The following is a 20,367-nucleotide window of genomic DNA, read 5'->3' as shown; positions in this document are numbered from 1 at the left end:
GAAAATCTGCCTCCCTCATTAGCCCCCTCCAACCTCCAAAAGTCCTCTCTTCCTTTCTACGCTAGTCCTCAGAAAATCTTCTTACATCAAATCAGAAGACTGCAAACAGATGTTTATATTCTTCTGCTAGAGGGATGAGATGGATGCTGAGGTTGCATCAGATAGTACACTCCGTAGCACCATATTAGGCAAGAGAGTGTAACCAAAGTGGCAGATTTCCTCATACCGGTGTCAAGGAACCTGCGTGTTCTGTCAAGCTGCAGTTCTGTAGTTTCAAGATATCCTCAAGAGTCTTGTTTGCTCAAAACTATTCAGACTAGGAGTACCTTCTGGGTTGTTTTGGGTTTTGCTCTTGTTGCCTAATGTTGGTAATTGTCCATCAACCAACAAACATGTCCTGAATATTCTCCATGAGTTTATACATGCTCTATGACAGGCTCTTGAGAAAAGTTTTGAGCTTTCCAGAACAAAAACTTAACTGACATCCCAAAGCAGCAGAATCCAGACTAACCCCAATTTAAATCACAGCCTGTCTTCTGTGATCTCTGCCTCACAAGAATATGCACAGATGTCCAAGTTAAGAACAAAGAAAAATTTAAAATTAAATCACTGAAGTAAGGGCATTTAAACAAAAAAATCTATGGGCCTCCACCTCAAACCAGACCTTTACTTATCCTGGAACTGGAATTTGATGGCATCTATGTTTTTTGTCCCATTAAGTGATGAGAAATTAACCATTTATTGTTTGCCTACATTCTTTAAAGACAAGATGATCTGTATCCCTCTTGGGATGAGTTAGCGGGGCCCTAGTCTACTTGACCTATTAAAACCTTTTCTGTAAGAACTTCCAGTCCCTCTGTGGGACATGAGTTAGTAGGGCCCAAAGTCTACTTGACCTATTGTAAACTTTTCCGTAAGAACTTTCAGTCCCTGTCTTAGTGAAATTAGCATATATGACCCTAACTCCTGCATGGGGAAAAAGCCCCAGGCTATCTTGCAATCTAGGGAAGGTGATCACTGAAATACTGTGAATTGTAGTGGTGTGCAGGGATCTTTCATATGGAGACAATCTGCACATCTACATTGCAAATCGCTGAAGAGAAGGCGCTTCTGAAAGGTTGGATTCAGACAAAACTATAGGCTCAAATCTCCACATTACTTCTAACTTTATGAAAATGAAGACTCAGATCTGAGTTTCCCATTGTGACTCTACCCCTGGACTGTATTATAAAATCCAGAAAATTATGCCTATTGATTAAGTCACTAACACACTGGTATGTTGGATTTGTTTAAAGAATCCCACATGATATGATACCTATTGTGCTGGAAATAGCAACAAAGGAGAAGATGGGCAGGCAGAGGGATCTTCTCCATATCTCCATAACAGCAAACTAGGCAGTAACTCAGCAGGATGCACAATGGTTGTGAATTCATCACTTCTCTTTGCTAGGCAGTGCAATGTGGCATCTTTGCTCCTTCTGCCACAAAGCATTGTTTCTGATCTCTAAACTGGTGGAACTTTAAAGGCAGAAGTACACTGAAAGACTGGGGGATCTTCTGCGTTGTGTGTGAAGGTGAGGGTATTCATGTGAAACATAGACTTTTCCAAGCAGCAACTACTACCACAGAGCAGTCTGAAAGGGCTCAGTGCATGGCCATACTAACCAGCATCGCCTCTATCCACAGCTAGTGACAAGGGTCTCCAAAACTTCAAGAGAAGAGGAATTAAGCATTTCAGCTCTACTGGTATGAATCTTTTGGAACGCACCCAGTAAGAACTATCTTTTTCCCTGGGAATGATGTTCAGCTCTAAGGGTCAATATGGCAATAACAGAATAGCAATAAGTCACCACCTTACTGAGTCACTCCTTGAACTCGCTAATGGAGATGGAACAGTTAATTAGGCAAGAGGATTAGCCAAAGTACAATACATCTCCTTTATCAACACAAACCATGCTGTGATGCTCACCTTTGCCCTGTACTTATGACCTTCATGTTGTACAGAAGACATTCTTATTGACACTACCCATGGGCAACACCTTCTTCTAATTACCTTCTCTACAGGGGGGATTTCATCATCAGGGTTCCTCCTCTTTGTGCGTGGGTATAAATACGTATCTGCTCTCACAGAATACACGTTTAAGCTAAGTGTACTGGAATACTGAGAGCACAGATTGGCTGTGAAACAGGTCAAGAACCCGTCTGCCATGAAGATAACAGGCGCCTTTGTGCTCCTCACCCTGGCAGTTCTTTGCTTAGCAAGTGAGTAACCTTTTCTACTTCTGATATATTATAGTTCTAATGTTCAAACACTAAAAGCTTCTCAGTCTACTGGAATAGTAAGTAATGGTTGCTGGACTTGGATGGCAGAAAGCAAGTGAGATTTTATGCTTGTGCGCTATTTAGCAAGCAATATTGCACCAGCTTTACAGATGCCAACTTGAGTAGATGAAACCTATTCCTTGATGGTGGTGTGAATCAGAGCTGCATTCTGCATTGTAACTAAAAAGTGAACTGTAAAGCCTCAGAACTAAAGCAGGTTTTTACCTACTTATTTTTTTCTTCCATCTGAGCAGGGAGCTTGGAGCTGATGAGGTCCTTCTGCCAAACTGAGCAAGGAGGAGACAGTTGATTATGCATGGGCCATATAGTATGGCTGTGAATAACCTCTTTATGATGTTAGTTTGCCAGGCTGGAGAGCGCTTTGAGGCGCAGGTTGCTCTATGGTAAAATACGGAGCTGGGAGGAATTTCTTGAGCCTTCACTTGGTAATTTTTTTTGAAACAAAAACTTGCAATAAAAAAGTTAAGATATAGAAAAATAAGTACATTTAGAATAACTGAAAGAGGAGAGTCCAAATCTTCTCTGCTAGTAGTATAGCAGTTCAATAGCATTATGAATGTTAAAGAAACAAAACAATGAAAATGTTAAAACAAGACCAAAATTCTGAAACAAAATAATCTGTTTCCATTTTTAATAGCTCTGAAAGGTTTGCTTTGAAAATTGTCTCAAAATCAAAATTCTTATGAAAAATGTCAATTTCAAGGAAATGGCATGCTTTTGATGGAAACTGTTCTTTCAAACAGTGTTTCATTAACTGCAGATAAATAAATAAATATTGCTTTCATAAGAATTCCAGCAAATCCCTTCCTTGGCCTTTCTAGTTTATCTCGTCTGCATTAAAACTTTATGGATCGATACTTTTTGAGCCACATCTTTTTTGCATTCACTCCCACATACATAGTGGATACTAAAAGGTTACCAGAGGAAAAAATAACATCTTACTGTTTTTGTGGAAGTGTGTTAAATCTGATCCAATTCTGGAATAATGAAAATTCAGTCAAACTTCTGGTAACATAGACTGAAACTTGACACGGAACGTTATTTATGCTAGTTTTCTTTACCTTGGACAACTTTATTTGATGAGAAGATGTAAGCAGCTCCATGAAAAGAAGTTTCAGTGGAAAGCTTAATGGCTTTAAAGATCAAAAAAAGCTACATTTAGTCAGAAAGACAAGTGCTAGAACTGTATTGCCTTTTAGATCATAATGCATTTCTTCCTGCTCCTTCTGTACAGAAGCCTCTGCCTGATAACTTTTATCCCTTGGAAGCCACAGAATGACAATTACAAGACAGGAGAAGAACAAAATACATTCCTAAAGACAGTAACAAATGTATCACCATAATGGAGACATGCCAATGTTACCTGATTACTTTCTGGGAGGCATAATTATCATTGTTTTGAAGAAGCTTTTTGAAGCCTCACCTGAGAACAGGGCTCCATTATATTAGATGCCATGTGTATACAAAATAGGAGCCAATGCTTCTGCCAAATAGTTTACAACCTGTATTGACTGGCAAGGGAAAACACTTTTAAAAGTGGTATTATTATCCAAATTGCATAATCATCATTATATATATTTAGTATTATATTTTAATGAGGATATTATCCTCATTATTGACAGAAAATCAAAGTATAAAAGGACCTTATGATTTGCTTACAGCCACATACAATTTTTTTTTATAAACTTGGGAAGTAAAACCTAGCCATGGTCAACAACTAGTTCATCCTAAACAGACTGGCCACTGAACATAATATTGACTCCTGGGTCTTCAGTCTTTCTCTGGTGAAAAGGGGAAATTGCCTCCAGCAACAAAGGCTGTTCTAGTTGCTGACACAGATTGCTAAGGTAAACAATACAACAAGGTCTACTTGTTTAATAGGTCCTGACACCTTTATCTTATTAAACACTGAAAAACTATGTCAGTATTTACTTTCAAGGAGGTAGAAGACTTGGTGTTGCTGGAAGGGCTGGTACTAATGAAACCAACCCAGTTGCAAACTGAATGTTCAACAGTGTTTTTTATTTTATCTTTTGTGATTCTGTTTATATTGCAGATGCTGCCAAAGAGAATGAGGTGAGTAATCTCCTTTATTTCCAGATAAAAATATATAGTTTGTAACAACATGAGGTCCATGAGGTAAAAAACCCATATTAAACATTAATTAAATGCTGCCAAAGTATTTCAGAGAGAAATGAGATATGTGGTTTCCATACAGTTGCCCTGACAACTTCCAGATGTTTTTACATGTAATGCAGTCTGGGCAAGAAATCAGGCAAGGCCAAATTTTAAGTCAGAGAAATCAAGGTTTTTTAAATATTTATCTGGTGATGACACTATAAGGCTTTCTTGGTGACTTTTGGATCCTAAATCATGTATTTAGAGATTTTAATTTCTTTCTGACTATGCTGGAGTGTCCATCCTGGGGTCAACTGCTGAAAGAAATGAGACACCAAGCAATGAAATTCCTTACTCAGATGAGCAGAGAGAAGCCCTTTGGGAGTCCAGCGGAGAGTGGCAGGGAGTGGAAATTCACACACACACACAGAGCTGGTCCCATACTAGCACAACATATAAAGCCCCTGATGCCTAAAACTACACCAAGACATAACATACTTTTCCAGGAAGAGCCTGTTCCACTCTCCACACCAAACTAAGTATCTTCCCCATTTTACCAGCTGTCACACCTACATATATGGGGCAAATTCATCCCGTTTCTAGATTTTTTTACTAGCTGGCCCTTGCCACTCATGAGTTGGTGTTGACCAGTTTTAAAATTATAAGTTACAAGCTACAGAGATTCCCTCCCATGCCACTGCCTCCGCTGGGTTATGTTGTGGAAACCTGTCAGCTATTGTCAGGTCCCTGACGTGCTTTGGCAGTTGGGGCTAGGTGTGCTGCCTCCTGCTTTCCAACCAGAGTTTGAAATGTGTGAGCAGCCAGGGCTTTGGAGGAGAGGGAAAGGACCAAATGAAGGAAAAACCTAGGTAAACTAACATCCCATACGCTTTTTTTTAATGGGACACTGGATTTAAGCCCATAATACCCAAAAGAGTGACTGGCTAATGACTCTGCCAGTGGAGACCTCCCAGTCTGTGCTGCAGCCATGGCACAGGGGTTGCGCAGCTGAAGTGGCTGACCACACGCAGCTCCTCACTTCACCCACCTGCAGACGCCGGGCAATGACTAGCATAAAACCAATCATATAATCTGTAATAAATTCCAGGGTTTGGCTGAAGTAATACTCCTGTCCTTTACTAAGAGTTGGAATGAAGGGGAAAAAAATCAGGCCATAACAAGAGAACAGCAAGGCTGGGTTCTGTTTTAAATATATACATTTATAATACATATTTTGGCTAGATCTTCAGAAAATAAAAGCTCCAGTTATAGTGTCCCCCCAAAGACTAATATGCTTCAAATTGTCACTAGACTAGCAGCAAAAAGACCTGAACCAATTTTAGTTACAACAGCCCCTGTAAGGACAGGTGATTTCCTAGGCAAGCAAACCCTAGACTTTTGAGGATAACAAACAGCACGTTAAATAGAATATGTGCACTGTAAAAAGAACTTCTTGCTTGTCAAATACCAGGAATGACATTCACTTGACAGGACAAGATTGAGCTCCAAAACCTGGACAGAAGCACTTTCAGTCATTTCTTTTATTAGTCTGTACTCCCATTTTCATATATAAGTCTGTAATGAATACAGTCCCACTATTAGATGAGGGCCTTTCAACAATTTCTTTTCAAGTTAATACTTAAATAGGACTTTACTTAATTCTGCCTGGGCAGATCCTTTCACCAAGGTAAAAAGCATCAAGAGCTGATACTTGTGCAATAAAGAGACAGAAACCCTTCACATCCTTGAGAACTAATCATCTCACCTGAATTTACTAACAATTGCAATCACGTAGAAAAAAAACCATTAAGCCTCAACTTCTCTGTGGATGGAAATCGGGCTGTATTTTTTCCAGTGACTGTATTCTTATTCAGACAGACAGTGAAGTCCCTGAAGCTGCTCAGTACCTGAGATGGGTAGTATCACGTTTCTGTGATGTGTAGTCACACATCTCTGTCAGAAGGAACATTTCTTTTTTGAGGCTTAGGCTCAGCTAATATAGATGGTGGAGCCCCATTGACTGTGCTGCTCCAGAGCACTGACAAGCTTGTCCAAAAATTTCATATATTCATTATTTCTGTAGGTGAATGGAGAATGTGAGAAAGATGGATTCATAGAAAACTGATAATGTATTTGCAGGTAGACTGCAGTGAATACAAGAGGTCAGAGAGAGGAAGACCTATTTACTGTGAAAAACTCTATGAACCTTTTTGTGGCTCTGACGGGAAAACATATAACAACAAATGTTCTTTCTGCAAAGCAGTCCTGTAAGTACAATACTACATGATTACACCTGAATAAGCCAAAATCTGAGATTAGCTGAGTTATCTGGTATTTCCATTCCACCTAAGTGCTATCATTTTTTTCAGGGTCGCTACTCCTCTGCTTCTTTGCTTAATCTTTATAGACTAATTGCTTCTCCCACCAATAAGGTCCAACTGAGCTAAACAAATGACCTTAATATTTGTGTGAGCAACTTCCTATTCTAGCAGAAACTGTAGAAATCAGACAGTAAAGAGAAGAGTCCAATGAGCAACACAGGGCTAACAAGGCACCTGGACCCAAATCAGGTCATGTAAGAATTCAAAAGTGGTACTGGAAATATCTTGCTTTTTATAGATAAACCACATAATTTTTAAAAGAAAATTGTTTACAGATGAGTGCCTTCTTGTCCGCTACAAATGTTCATAGTGTCTGTTAGCAAGTTGTTGGCTGAGGACTTCAGAGAGATTTTAGTTTATACTGCTAAGCTTACTGTCTGCAATGTCTATGTCCTCCCTTTCCTTTGCAGGAGAAGTAGAGGTGCGTTACATATGAAGCAAGCAGGGGCATGCTGAATGAATTCTGCGTGACAGAGAAGAGTGCTGAGAACAGCTTTACACTGCCTTATCACAATCTCTTAATTTAATTTCATTCATCCTGCCTGTTCTGATGATGGTGAACAAAGCACAAAGTAGGCTTTTCAGTTGTGCACTGTCATTTGCTGCTTCTTTCTGCTCCTGAGTGTTGGGATTGACACTTCTGTCCTCCCTGCAAAGCATTTCCTTGGGATTCTCAGGAGCATTCCTGTTTCTGTAGCAAATTGGTTTTCACATGAGCCCTTCATTATATATTTGTCTCCACAGTTAAAGTTCAAATCTTCTGACAATGCCACCTGATTTTAGTGGACACAAGTCAGTGTAGGCACTGCCTCTGCTTTCCTTGTTGGTTAAGTGTTTTCTTTCATTTACCCAGAAACTTTTGCAGATACTTCTTGTCAAAGGCTTCAGGTTTCCTAGGCAGCGTTTTGATTCTTCCAGTTTTGTAGCTAAATTTTAAATGCTCATTTTTCTTCTAACTTCGTACAATTCTGATTCATGTATGTTGTTTAGCTACTTAGTTTGCATGTTTATTAAAATAAACGTTGACTCTTTTTTTGTCCATGGTGCCCTTTCTAGAGAATAAGTTGATTGCATCCATTATTCATAAATGAGGTATTTCCCAACTTACAGAAAATAATCACAGAGCAGGAGCTAGGGCCAGAGGTAAAAAAAACCCATAGCCTGGAAGCCAAAAGTTGTAACACTGGTAATATACACTAGATGGCCTCATGTTACTGGAATTTACCCTACAACCTGGCTCTTTTTTTTCTTCAAATGAAACAAATCTGGTAAACTGTAAGACTGTATAAGCTTTGTAGCAGTGTCTCTGTTAAATCCTGTCATTTAAATGTGATCATTAATGATTCTGTTCACTTCTGATAAATTGGCTGCTTTCAGACCTGAAGAAATTTCTGTTCTGCTCTTACATCCTTATTATCTTCATTATTAAGCCAGTTTATGTCTTTTACACTTGAATAGTCAGACAAAGGAATACATTTTCCCAGGATTAAAACTTATGAATGACTGACTTTACTGGGCTTACACATGAAGAAAATTTTGAAACTGGAATATGGCTATCATTTCTGATCATTTCTGCCTGGTACTCTAGTTGGGCTGAAGTAAGACTCATACTTCAAAATAATGGAAAATGAAGAAGGAAGCTCATGTCCTTGCCTTTGAAGGCAAGACACCAAAAAGCCTAGCCATTCCACTGCTGGCTGAATCTCACTGTAGCATCAGTCAGACTGCATTCTGCAACTGAAGGACCAAGAGGATTTGTTGGTCCACGGTGTTAGTATGTGCTCTTTCTCCTGGCAGAGCTGAGAACATCACCCTCATACCCTGTACAGGAGAAGAGGCTGTTCGACTTTACGGGATGCTGATTAACAACCAAAGAGAGAGTCTTTCACAGGCTACTTCTTTACCGAGGACTTAAACAGTACCAGGACACACAGAGCACTGGAACTCCATCATCTTTACTTCAAAATTGTTAGCATGGCCCTGGCATTATCCTGTTTTGGATCAAAATTCTTCCCAACAGTTCTCAGGCACATCTTGGGAGGCTAGGGACCATTCCCAAATAGGAAACTGGGTGAAGACACCCTGTTTTGGAAGCTAAAATAATTTCATAGCAGAGATGTGACTAGACTCAACTAGCTGGCCTCTAGATGAGAGAAGTTCTGTTTCATTTGCTAGTACACATTGATGTAACCCTAGTCTCTAGTTTGATTTATAATGTGAACTGGCTGAACTATTTTTACACTAATTGCCTATTACACTCAGTACATCTGGAACATCTGGAAGAACAATAAAGCTGAAAACAACAAAAAATGAAAGGAAAAATTGAGGTTTAATGAAATGCTAGATTAAGTATGTAAATGGAGTGCTATTTTCCAACTAAGCAAACACCATAAAAAGTAAATATTCTGCATTCCTATGTCAAATACTAAATAATGAGTGTATTTAACAAGGGACTTCTTTTTCCTGACCGTATTAGTTCCCTAACGCATTGCGTTTCGGGCAAAATAGCAGTAGCTACCAAATGTTATGTAAATCTTGCCCAGATGGATTTCTTAACATTATTATATGCTGTTCCCAGTCACTGGTGTGTCCCATGAAACCACAGGCAGCAGAACAGGAGCCTAGGGACTGTTTTTGGGATGAAGTGGTGTTTATTCCCCACTGTGGGAGGCTTCAGACTCCCTTCTAAGGGACAGTAGTGCTCTTAGTGCATTAAAAACCTACTCAACATTCCGGATCATTCAAAGGCCACTGAAACTGATGGGAGGCTACCTGTGACCTTGGCTTTAGCTCTCATCTTTCAGAAGGGAGAAAATGGGCATGTTATTTTCTAGGTGATGCATAAGAAGAAGATACTCACTTTGATGTTCTATTGAGATTATCAGTTTAGAACAACAGTCTTAGCCAAGTGCCAGGATAAAATTTGAAACCTAAACATTGAGACTAGTGAAGATGGATGAAGAGTTTCTGCATAGACCACAGCCCCCTTCTCTTTGTAACTGAAGTCAGGATTAATTAGCACCTTCATGTGTCAAAGGACGGACTACTGCTCTGAATGCTGGATCACACAAGTATATGAGGAACATAAAGCTCCTAGAGCGAGGAGTGTGGTCACTCTCCTCATGGTACCTCCCAGACTGTGTTTCTACTTGGTGTATTTCTCTCAAAAAAATCAGACTTTATGTGTGGTGTAGGTGGGCAGAAGTGGTGGAGGGGCTCATCTTCAGGGGCCATGTTCTTCATGAAACAGAAAAAGCACAGTTCATTAAGAGCAAGCTATAGTTCCCTACAATGCCAACTTATTGATGTTATTCCAGAAAAGCTGGCAGAACATATCACATTTACATTCTTCACCTTTGCACTTTGTTAACACAGCCTTAGTTAATAAAGGCCATTTCCATGAAACCAAATGTTCACTTCATAGTTAAAGAGAGCCTCAACAGACAGTAAGCAGGTTTTTACCACAAATATTTCTTATTTAGTCCCTCCGTCATTAATATTTTCTGATTGTGGGAAGTTTATGTTCCTATGAACTATGTTCTCATGGATATGTTTAAAATAATTTTTTTCATGACACTGTCCCCACTGCTGAAGCAAGTTGTCAGAATGACACATTTTCAAATGTGATTTACACTCATGGTTGCTTTGGAAAGCAGACCTTCCTTCTTGGATGATGAAACTTGGCATGTTCAAGCATTTTCAGATGGTGGCAGTGACAGCACCATGGGCAGATGGGTGAATATCAAGCAGAACCAATGGACAATGTTTTAATGTGATACAGAAATCTACCAAACAGAGATCAACCCATACAGTTGTGTTTACACTAGAGTGTAACATCCCATAAGATCTCTTGAATTTTGTTCATCTCTTCCTCTCCATTAGCCCCCACCTTGATGCCTAAAAGGGAAAGGGAATACAGAAGGGAGATAGACAATACTGGAGATTAATATATCAAATGCTGAGAAGCAATGGAATTCAAGTGAAAAAGGATTATTTTTTATGGAAGGTAAAATACATTATCACCACAAGGGAAGCTAAAGGTGAAATGTAACAAATACTACAAATCTTAGGAAAAATGAGAGGAAACTTTCGGGAGAAAAAAGCTCAGGGAAGATTTTAAACCAGGAAGCCGGAAAGCACTTGTCCATTCCCTCTCGTTATCTCCTCAGGCTTACTTTAGTGCATGAACCAGAGCAATATAATCTTTGTTGACTCCTAAGGATGCACCTGTTAGCTAAAAAAATCTGTAGTGAAACAGACATTGACCATACTGCTTTCTTTCCTTCTTTTCCCATGATTGCTTAGTGGAGAAGACTCCATGTGTTCAGCTAAGCCATGTAGTCAAGAATCCTGCAGGCTGACTGAAACACTAATAAAGGGTTAGGTGCAGATGGCATCTTTTTATCTTCTCTATGAAATAAAAAGGCTGGAATTCCTTGTAATTCTAACACAAACAAAGTCACGTGGACTTTTTTAGGGGTTTATATGGTTATCTTCCCACTCTCTTTCAACCCAGCATGAACTTCTGTGAATAAATGATGGAGAACACTAGAATGGTGGCATATATTACGGAAATACTGATGACAGAGATTTTTTTCATTTTTCTCTGGCCAAAGATAGGGAACCATACCATTGAAATATTTTCTAAAAATTTTTGAGAGTCTAGTGAAGTTGCCATGTCTTGAAGTTGCAGGTAAGACATCTGACTAGAAAAGCAATGCAATAAAAATCCTCCATTGGGTCACCAGACTATTCAGGTACTTTCCATGCATTTTTTCTTTCTTCTTTAGCTAGACTGCTCACATTAGTACCTCCAGCATTAATTAGACATGTTGCTGGTAAAGACATAAATTGTAAATCTGTGCTAAGGTAATAAGAAACTGTTGGTTAGAGCCACAAGTGCTCATGACCTCTGGCACAAGACCAGCAAGACTTAAGGGCTGTGTGCAAGGACTGGTGAAAGAGGCTAGTCAGATGGCTCTGACTATTATGTTTTGGATTAGGACATGTATAAAGCATGAGAATGTAGGCTGGTACTGAAACTAAAGATAAATCAGTGGGAGCAAAAAATCTGCCAGTATGAAATGTTACTGCTCATCAGCTAGAGTTGTTTCCTGTTAAAAGAGATAAGCTGAGAAAGGTAAGGAACCTAATTCTCTTAGTATTAAGTGAGAGGAATTAATGGAGGACGTTGGCAGAAAATTCTTCTGTCTTTCCTAGGACACAGACTAAAGCCACCACTATCACGAATTCTCTTTATCTGGAAACCAGGTCCCAGCAATTAGGCAGTAGGAATGCAAATGAGCAAGGTAATATCGTAAAAGCTTCTCATAGCTCAAAGGCTTGTGGCTCTGGACAGTGTACCTAAAAAGAGTCTCACAACAGGTCAACTTGCCCTGAATGTGTCTTGACTGACAAAGATCAAAATGAGAAAACAAAGATCAAATTGAGAAAACAAAGCCAAACTCTGATGTTTCATCATGATGTCCAAAAACCCAGCAGATATTTTGGGGATATTTTCTGCCTTCTAGCTTAGCTTGTTATAGCCTAAGTGTGTAATATTCACACCATCTGCTTTAGTACCTTGAGATACTTAAGTGACTGTGTTTGTGGACTAAACCTAAGACACTACATTTCCTATGCAGCCAATGCACATCCACAAGGGTGACTCAGAGCCCTGTAAGTTAGAGGTTTAAAATAGTCCACCACAGACCCCTGCATCTACCACAGACCCCTGGGACTCCAATTAATTTCTGACAATTTCTGACATGAAACGGTAGATGACAGCAGCTGGAGAGCAATACTCTCCAACATGGAGTGCTTGGGCTTTTTATCAGCCCTGCTAGCATCACGTGCTGGCCCATAGCTGCAGATAACGCTGAGAAGCATACCAGCTTTTGCCACATACCAGAGCAAAGAACATGATTTGCAAATTGCTGTAAATGACACCTGAAGAAAATGCTGAAGCAGCCAGACAATCTGGACAGTCAAGTTTGTGTGATGGAGCAACGACACAGAAATATGGGGAAGGAAAAATGCTTGAGTAGCTTGAGTAAGCTGATGAAACAAGTTCAGATCCTGTTTGCTAGAAAATAAAATAGAGGTAGCCAGATATTGGCACTGAATGGAAAAATAGAACAGATGTCTAACTCATTGAGGATTAGAGTTTTCAAAACTCTGCACTGAAAAGGTACTCATATATCATTGATGTATCTATTTATATGTGGTGGAGAAGGAAGGGCTTTCACAGTAAGGTCTTAAAGACATTTTCTTTTTCACTTCTATGACAAGAGGTAATGAAATACAGGCCTGAAAATCAGATGGGTTGAATTCCCGAAAAAGAAAATGCCAGTGCTATATAATAAAGCTACTTCACTTGTCCATAAATCCCGCACTGTATTTTCTGATATTGTTGTTACTGTCGTTCTAGCACGTAAGTGCAGCAGATGAAGAGCACTGGTGCTAGGTCCTCTATGTGCTCAATAGAAGAGATGGACCCTGCCCCTAAGACCTCAGAGATTGACCTGGAAAGCAAACTGTTGAGAAGGAACGTAGCCACTTCAATCAAAGCCTCTGGTATATCAGAGATGTATGGGCGAGCCAGAACCAACATCCAGGCCTCCTGACTCCTACGCTAGCAATTACCTTCTTAAAGACATCAAGGGCAACATGAAAAATTGCCAGCTGTGCTCTACAGTTGCTATTGCATAAATCATTCTTTAGATCAGACCAGAATCCCATGTCTCTGGATTGAAGATAATACCAGGTGACTGACTGGTGAAGTATAATAGAATATAATTCATATTTGACTGGCTTCATTATGGTATATCAGTGTCTAGTCAGCCTGGAGAGGTGCATTCTAACCCTGCTCTAAAACCAGTGTGATACTGCTCAGGCCCTTTACACTAAATAGCTCAAAGGTTATCTCATGCTTGTTGAGTGTTTCCAGTTACTACATTATTTGGTGTTTCTGAATCTTCTAATAATACTAAGTATTTAGAAAAAAAACAGGCCCTCAGTGTCACAACTTAGAGAACGTAAGCAGAAGACATTTTCAACTATTTGGTCTTAAGATCATAAGATCTTACTCCATAAGACTCTGTAACTTGTGGCTGTAAAGAGAACTGGTAAAGAAAAATGTCACCACCAAAATACCAGTGAAGTTCTCAACACTTAGCACTCTTTATTTCAGCCATGTGTCAAGAAGGAGACATCTTAAAAGTTTAAGTTTTTATTGAATTTTCATTTTCATGGCAATCTCTCTATAATTTCTTTCGTATTGGAGCCAGCTGAGCATTCTTCAGCTGGCTCCAATATAAAAAAATAGATGGGAGAGGATTAAAAGCAAGTCTTGAGCCAAGGGAATGGATAAACAACCAGGATATGGTGCTAAATTAAGTCTGATCACATTAGCATTGTAAGCTTAGAAAAAGATAGGAAAAAAATAAAATTCCTACCAGATTTGACACCTTTAACAGTAAAGGAGATTGGAATGCTATCCCATTACTTTTGCACAAAACATGCGGACTCCCACATGTTCTGTTTAAACAGGTATGTTGCCCTCTCTCCCCAAAGCTTTAAAAATTACAATGCAGAACATCGGAGTACAAAAGCTATGTATTTCAGTAATGAGCAACAATCAACACACATATAGTGTATTAATCAAGGAGCAGGAAAAGAAACTGGTGACTGAGGAAATACAGATTATTTTTTTTTAAGAAAAAACAGTTATAGGATTCTACATATTCACTTACAAGAGAGAGAGGGTCCTCTTCTGAGTTTAACAAGCCACGTGGAGAAAAATATGTATCTGTCATGAAAAACAAAACAAAACAAAAAGTCATTATGATCATCAAGAAATGTGAGGCAGACAGACTTGTCTAGGAATCTTTCCCAAAAAGGCTATTCCAACCGTTCTCTGTCACATGGAGCTCATTATCTCAAGTTTTCTTCTGTTCTGTTTAGGCTTTCATACTTCATCTATCATTATGAGAACTCTAATCATTGTCTCACTTTTTTTTTCCAATTCAACTGAGGCAACCATCAATGTAAAACAAAATAGACTAATACTAAAGTGAATTGAAATGAAATGAAATCTGATATTCTTCAGAGAACATTATTCAAACTTACCATCCCTACTTGTGCTAATGTACCTGATGACATTTGGTTTTTTGGACTGATGCCTGAACAAATTCCATATATAGATTTTTGGCTGCTCTTTTCCCCTTTTCTCAGTTTCAAATATTACAGATTTCCCTGCAAAAATCTTTACAGAAGCAAAATTTCCTCTCTGTTTTGCAGAAGATAAATAGACCATAATCAAAACAACTAAAGTCTGATAACAGTTGGGTTCTGGGATTCAGTTCCTTGAGGAATCAGGAAACTGGGGCAGTAACAATCTTCCTTGGAAATCACTCAGAAGGAGGCATGATCAAATTCAAATAGTAATCGAAACTGTGCATCTATCTGTCCTTGGACAACTCATAAGCATGTAACAAGATTTTCAACTTTTATATTACAGAATATAAATTCTTTGACAGTTTGGACAATTTCTAGTAGTGCAAAGCTTTGTATGCAAGTTACATACACTGTGAGTTACAGGAATTAACTTATCAACTGTCTATAAAAGGATATTTTTCCAATTCTGTAGGACATGAGGTGTGTTAAACTATTGAGACACAAGCAAACACATAGATATACACATTTAAAATCTGAAAAACTGAAAAGATCTAAAAGAATTTCTTTCTCTTCTTAATTTGACTTTAAAATTCCAGCACAAGATGGTCACAGGGATCACTAATGATGAAGCTTTCCCCCTGTTAGGCCTAGATATTCTCAGATACAGCAGGAAACCAGAATGCATCAGCTACAAGCATGACAGCTCTGGTATCTCATCCCAAAGGGGAACAGCAGCCCCCCTTGACAAAGAAGTATGTCGCATAAGGTTTAGGTGGCCAAGCTATGACCATGTTCCTTCAGACCTCCCAGAAGCAGCACCTGAAGGTAGAAGAATGTGGGCATGGGGAAGGCTCTTCTCCTATCCACACCACTGAGGTGCCATCTCCTGGGAGAAGCACAGCAGATGTGCAGCTGCTGGCCTCCCACCAGCACACCTCTACCCTTTCTGAGCACAGCTGGAAATAAGATGATTTCATGTGACACAGAGCGTAACAAAAGAAGGACAGATTTGTTTCTGCTGCTGTATCCACTCTCATGTCTGGTTTCCACTCCTGCAGTGGACAAGCCCATCACTGCAAGGACTGAAGCTGCCATTACTTCCATAGACTACACTTCAGTGCAACTTTACAGGAGGGCTTGAGGATTTTGAGAGGGAAGGACTCACACCCTCCTGAACAGGAGAATGACAAAACAAGGGAGTTCCCTCCCCGTTCCCAACAAGCATTGCATTTTAGCTCATCGTGGCCCCAGCCCTCACCCGTCTCCCACAATGAGCAGGACCCCAGTTTAATTCCAGCTTTGAAGGCCCTCAGTTCCCTACCCCAATCCTAACCCTACCTAACCTGAAGCAGAAGGCTGCAAATTTCTTTCCACCTCCCAACTCCAAATATACATTTAACTATAGCTCCCTTCTGAGTCCGATGCTTATCATAGCTTTCCTTTCTGAGCAGGAAAAAAAATCAGAAGCTCAAGGGAGGACGAAGTCTCCTTTGTGCCCTTTGTAAATCTGTGAAATCACAGAATATCACCCCTGTACCTACTGCCTTTCACCCCATGCCTGCCTGAGGGAAGAGTGCAGACACTGAGATGCTATACTATTTGATTTTTTGTTATACACCTTATTAAGAATTTATTGTATTTCTGGAAGCTGTTTTTATTTTTGAATTCTGACTTGCAGCACAGCCTCTTAGGCCTGTGGTTTAACAGACTCCGCACCCTCTTAAAGGGGTGGAGAGGTGCATTTGGTGACTGTCAGCAGACCGCACGTCTCGATGCCACCGGCACATTCTGCCACACAGGGCTCCCCGTAATCCTCCCACAAACTGACACAAACTGATACCCCTTGCCACTTGTGTGTAATTAAACAGACAGTAGTTTATTTGAATTTCTGAGCAATGCCTCCATGTTTTAAAGCAACCAAAGCATGTTACATGACTATTCTGAATGTGCTCCCTGGGCAGCTGAGCTGTCTCTTTCTCGCTGGAGGAAATCACAACAGCTTCCATCAGCCAGGTCAACAGAAGACAGCCCTGGGTGGCTTATAGTCAGGGAAGACGAGACAGTTCCACTCACTGCAACCAAAACACCTTGGCAGCAGATGGACTTCCCATTTATGAAACTGTAAATATAATTTAGAAGGGTCCAAGTGCCAATTCTTGGTCAAGTGCCAAGGCTCCAATTCTTGAATGAGGACCTCCAGTACTGCCACTAGAGAGGTACTTTCTCCTGTGAATGAACTTACTTCAAGTTCACAGCACCAAATCTGTTTTACAAATGCATGCATCATTTTTTCCATAAATCCTTCCATAATTAAAAAATTAGTGAGAACTGATTTCATGACTTTGTAAACCTCCATGACTGCCAAGAGCACTATGGATCTTGTAACTTTATACTATTGCAAACAGGTATATAATTATCCAAGCTGAGACCACCTTCCCTAAAGGGAAAATACATGTAATCCCAGAATCCTCTGTATTTAAATTGTGTGTCATGGCCAAACACATGGCCAGTGCAGATATGAGTTGTAACATCCAGGTATGGATACAGACAGTATGGTGGCATTTCAATGAAACAGGCAGACAACAGCAAGTATTAGCAATAAGAAGTAAATATTTTTACAATATCAGTGCTATGCTAATCCCAAAGTTTTTATAAAATGTTCTTGAGCTTTTTCAGGGTAAAGAGGGGCATGTGCATATCAGAGAATAGAAGTCATTCTTTCAAAGTTTAACCTTGTTAAAAGAGAATATTTCTATGTGCAGAAGACACAAAATTGTGAAGCTAGATATTTAAACCTTGGTGAAAACACTACTGACATGTAAGAGGAACCCTGTATGTCAGAATCCCTTTGATTCACTTTTATCAGGTATCAGCTGTGGAGAAAGGAGCAAAATACTAACTGCTGACTAAGTGATGCAGGTGAGACACATTAAGTACTGATTTCTTATAAATATGGAGAGAAAGACTCTTGGAAGAAAATAGTGATATGTTGGGGTATGTTAAGATATTTTCTAAGAATTATGTTGATGGGGTAGGAGCAGATACAAGAAAAGCAATACATAAACTGTTAATGAGGAGTTATAGCTATAGTAAATGTGTTGAGTTTAGAAGATTTTTTCAGCTTGAAGTTTCTGTTTGGAGCTAGATGGGTATTTAATAAGTTGTTCCCTTAGAAGCTTTAAGTTTTGAAATGTTGATGAATTTTTGCTAGCACTTCATATGTAGCTAGTGCTTAATTTTGTCATCGGTTGGGATGGAGGGTATTCACTGTCTCAGAAGATTAAAGTTTAGAAACATGTATTTGGGAAACTGGTAAGTACTGTGGGTTGTAGACTTTTTTTCTTTAAGGCATAAAGCAATGTATTAATTCCCTCAAGTCTTTTATTTTTGATTCAATAATACTTGTGTTACAGAAATAAGATTTTGAAACCTCCCTAAAATATAAACTTGTAGTATGTATGTCCAAATAGCTTCCACCAGCTCTAAATGAGAGGTCTCAACACTCTGGATAAAAGGAAGCAAAGCCAATGCTCTAATATTAGTTTAAGAAACAACAGCCTCTTAACTTTGTAAACTTCTCAGTAGTGTGCTATATGTAATGCAGTGTGCTATTTCATTTCAAATTTGATCAAGACCAGAACAGTGTTTTTACTGATGGCTCAGCATCTCTAAATTTTAATTGTTTGGCTTTGGGTTTCAGTTTAGATATCCTCAAATGCCCCAAACTAAACTTTCTCATATGTAGCAGTGGAGAGAGAAATAGAACCATCAAACTATGTTCAAAGATCTGCATATAACTGATCTATGTGATAAGTTACTGGGTTTCTGTTAAGAAACCAAAAAGAGGGTGGTTTTGGTTTCTGCTGTCTATCTTGTAACCACCTAACCGTTCATATACTTGGACTGTTTATACATAGGTTTAAATGACAGTTAAATCAAACTGCCCTGCCCAAATTCCTTAATTCAATTTAGTCCCCCTTGTGTCCTTTTTGCAATCTTCTCCTATTGCCACTAAATGCGTGCCCCCTGCCTTTGGGGGGGTGGGAGGGGGGCAGGAACAAGCATTGCTAGACTTGAATCCTGTTATTGAATGAACTACTGTTTCCCTTTTCTTGTTTTCTTTTCAGAGGAGGCCTCACTTGCCTACTTTCTCCATATTTTGGGGTCTACATTTTTTGAATGCTGCTGTTGACATGTCTAAAATCCACACTGATTGCCAAGAGGGTCTGTCCCTGTTTTACACGGCTCTTACCAACTGTCCTATGCTCAGCAATGACATTAGTGGCACCAGTTCTTCTCACTCAGCAACCCAGCTTAAATTTAGTCTATCCTGCATGTGTTCCTGTCACTGGGTCATTCTTTTCCTGCTATATGCTGCTTTCTCCTGCTTTTTTTTTCCTGTACTGAAAGAATCTTACAGGAATGTAATGTGTCAGGCTGTGGGTAGATTGTATGATGTATTAGCCAATAGATGTTCCTGCTGCGTTTGCTGTAGGTAGCAGTGATGATGTGAAGTTAGCTGGGGGATGAAGAGAAACAAGACTTGGACAGAGCAGTTATTTGATTTTGTAGTCATGAGAATTGCTTCTAATATGCAAGAGGAAAAGCTAAACAGGAACATTTCCTGAAGCCATTTCACAGTTGGAGTAAATACAAGTAATGTCAGACTAAATGTGAATGCTACTGGATGCATTTTCTCTATGATCCTTCAAAAGAGATAGTCTCAATGCATTCTGTACATGTTGGTTTTCCTAATAGCTTCTCTGTGACTTGCTCTGCTTGTTCTCCAAAGTCAAACTAAAAATTTGTTACTACACATTTTACCACAGAGCACTGTAGATTATTCTGGGATGATCATTAAACCAGTAACTGACTCTTTGCATGTTGGCCTTCACAAACAATAAACCTCAAACAGTCTGCTCAGTAATAAATGAGCTTGTTAATCAATTCCTTGGGGCTTGCATGAAGAGTGCCTACAAGATGTTTAGTAAACTGTGATTTCTACTGGGATCAATCCAAACACATTGATTAAAATATGGCCTAAATACACACCCACAAATGCTGTCAATACACTTTGGCATAGGCAACTAGCAGGACTTGGGGCCAGGCTAAAGCTTCTGTATCACTGTCATCTCCCAGTTCATACAGAACTGTGGGTTAGGGTATAATTCTTACAAATTACATTCCTGTGCCTATGTGTGCAAAGGGACTTCAGACTCTCAGTATGGCCTGTGAGCTGTTTTGATCCACAACACCTCAGGGGTACACTGCAATACGTGTAGTTGTTGCTGTCGTTCTAGAACTCCTCACTAATCTTTCAGGGTTTCTTCAGTTCCTTCTCCTTCAA

The 20,367-nt window shown here is 39.4% G+C and overlaps 1 protein-coding gene across 1 annotated transcript; it reads left to right on the top strand.

The window, feature by feature from the left end:
* The first annotated feature begins 2,207 nt into the window (after window positions 1-2,207).
* On the top strand, window positions 2,208-7,298 carry LOC142413379 (ovomucoid-like). The gene is made up of 4 exons (XM_075509474.1): window positions 2,208-2,262; window positions 4,400-4,419; window positions 6,601-6,728; window positions 7,253-7,298. Exons 1-4 carry the CDS (start codon window positions 2,208-2,210, stop codon window positions 7,296-7,298), a joined length of 249 nt encoding a protein of 82 aa, XP_075365589.1.
* The last annotated feature ends 13,069 nt before the right edge of the window (window positions 7,299-20,367 follow it).

The sequence above is a fragment of the Mycteria americana genome, chromosome 8, assembly GCF_035582795.1.
Source record: "Mycteria americana isolate JAX WOST 10 ecotype Jacksonville Zoo and Gardens chromosome 8, USCA_MyAme_1.0, whole genome shotgun sequence".
Taxonomy (NCBI): domain Eukaryota; kingdom Metazoa; phylum Chordata; class Aves; order Ciconiiformes; family Ciconiidae; genus Mycteria; species Mycteria americana.
The sequence above is the reverse complement of the archived record's forward strand: the minus strand, read 5'-3'. Positions and strand labels throughout refer to the sequence as shown.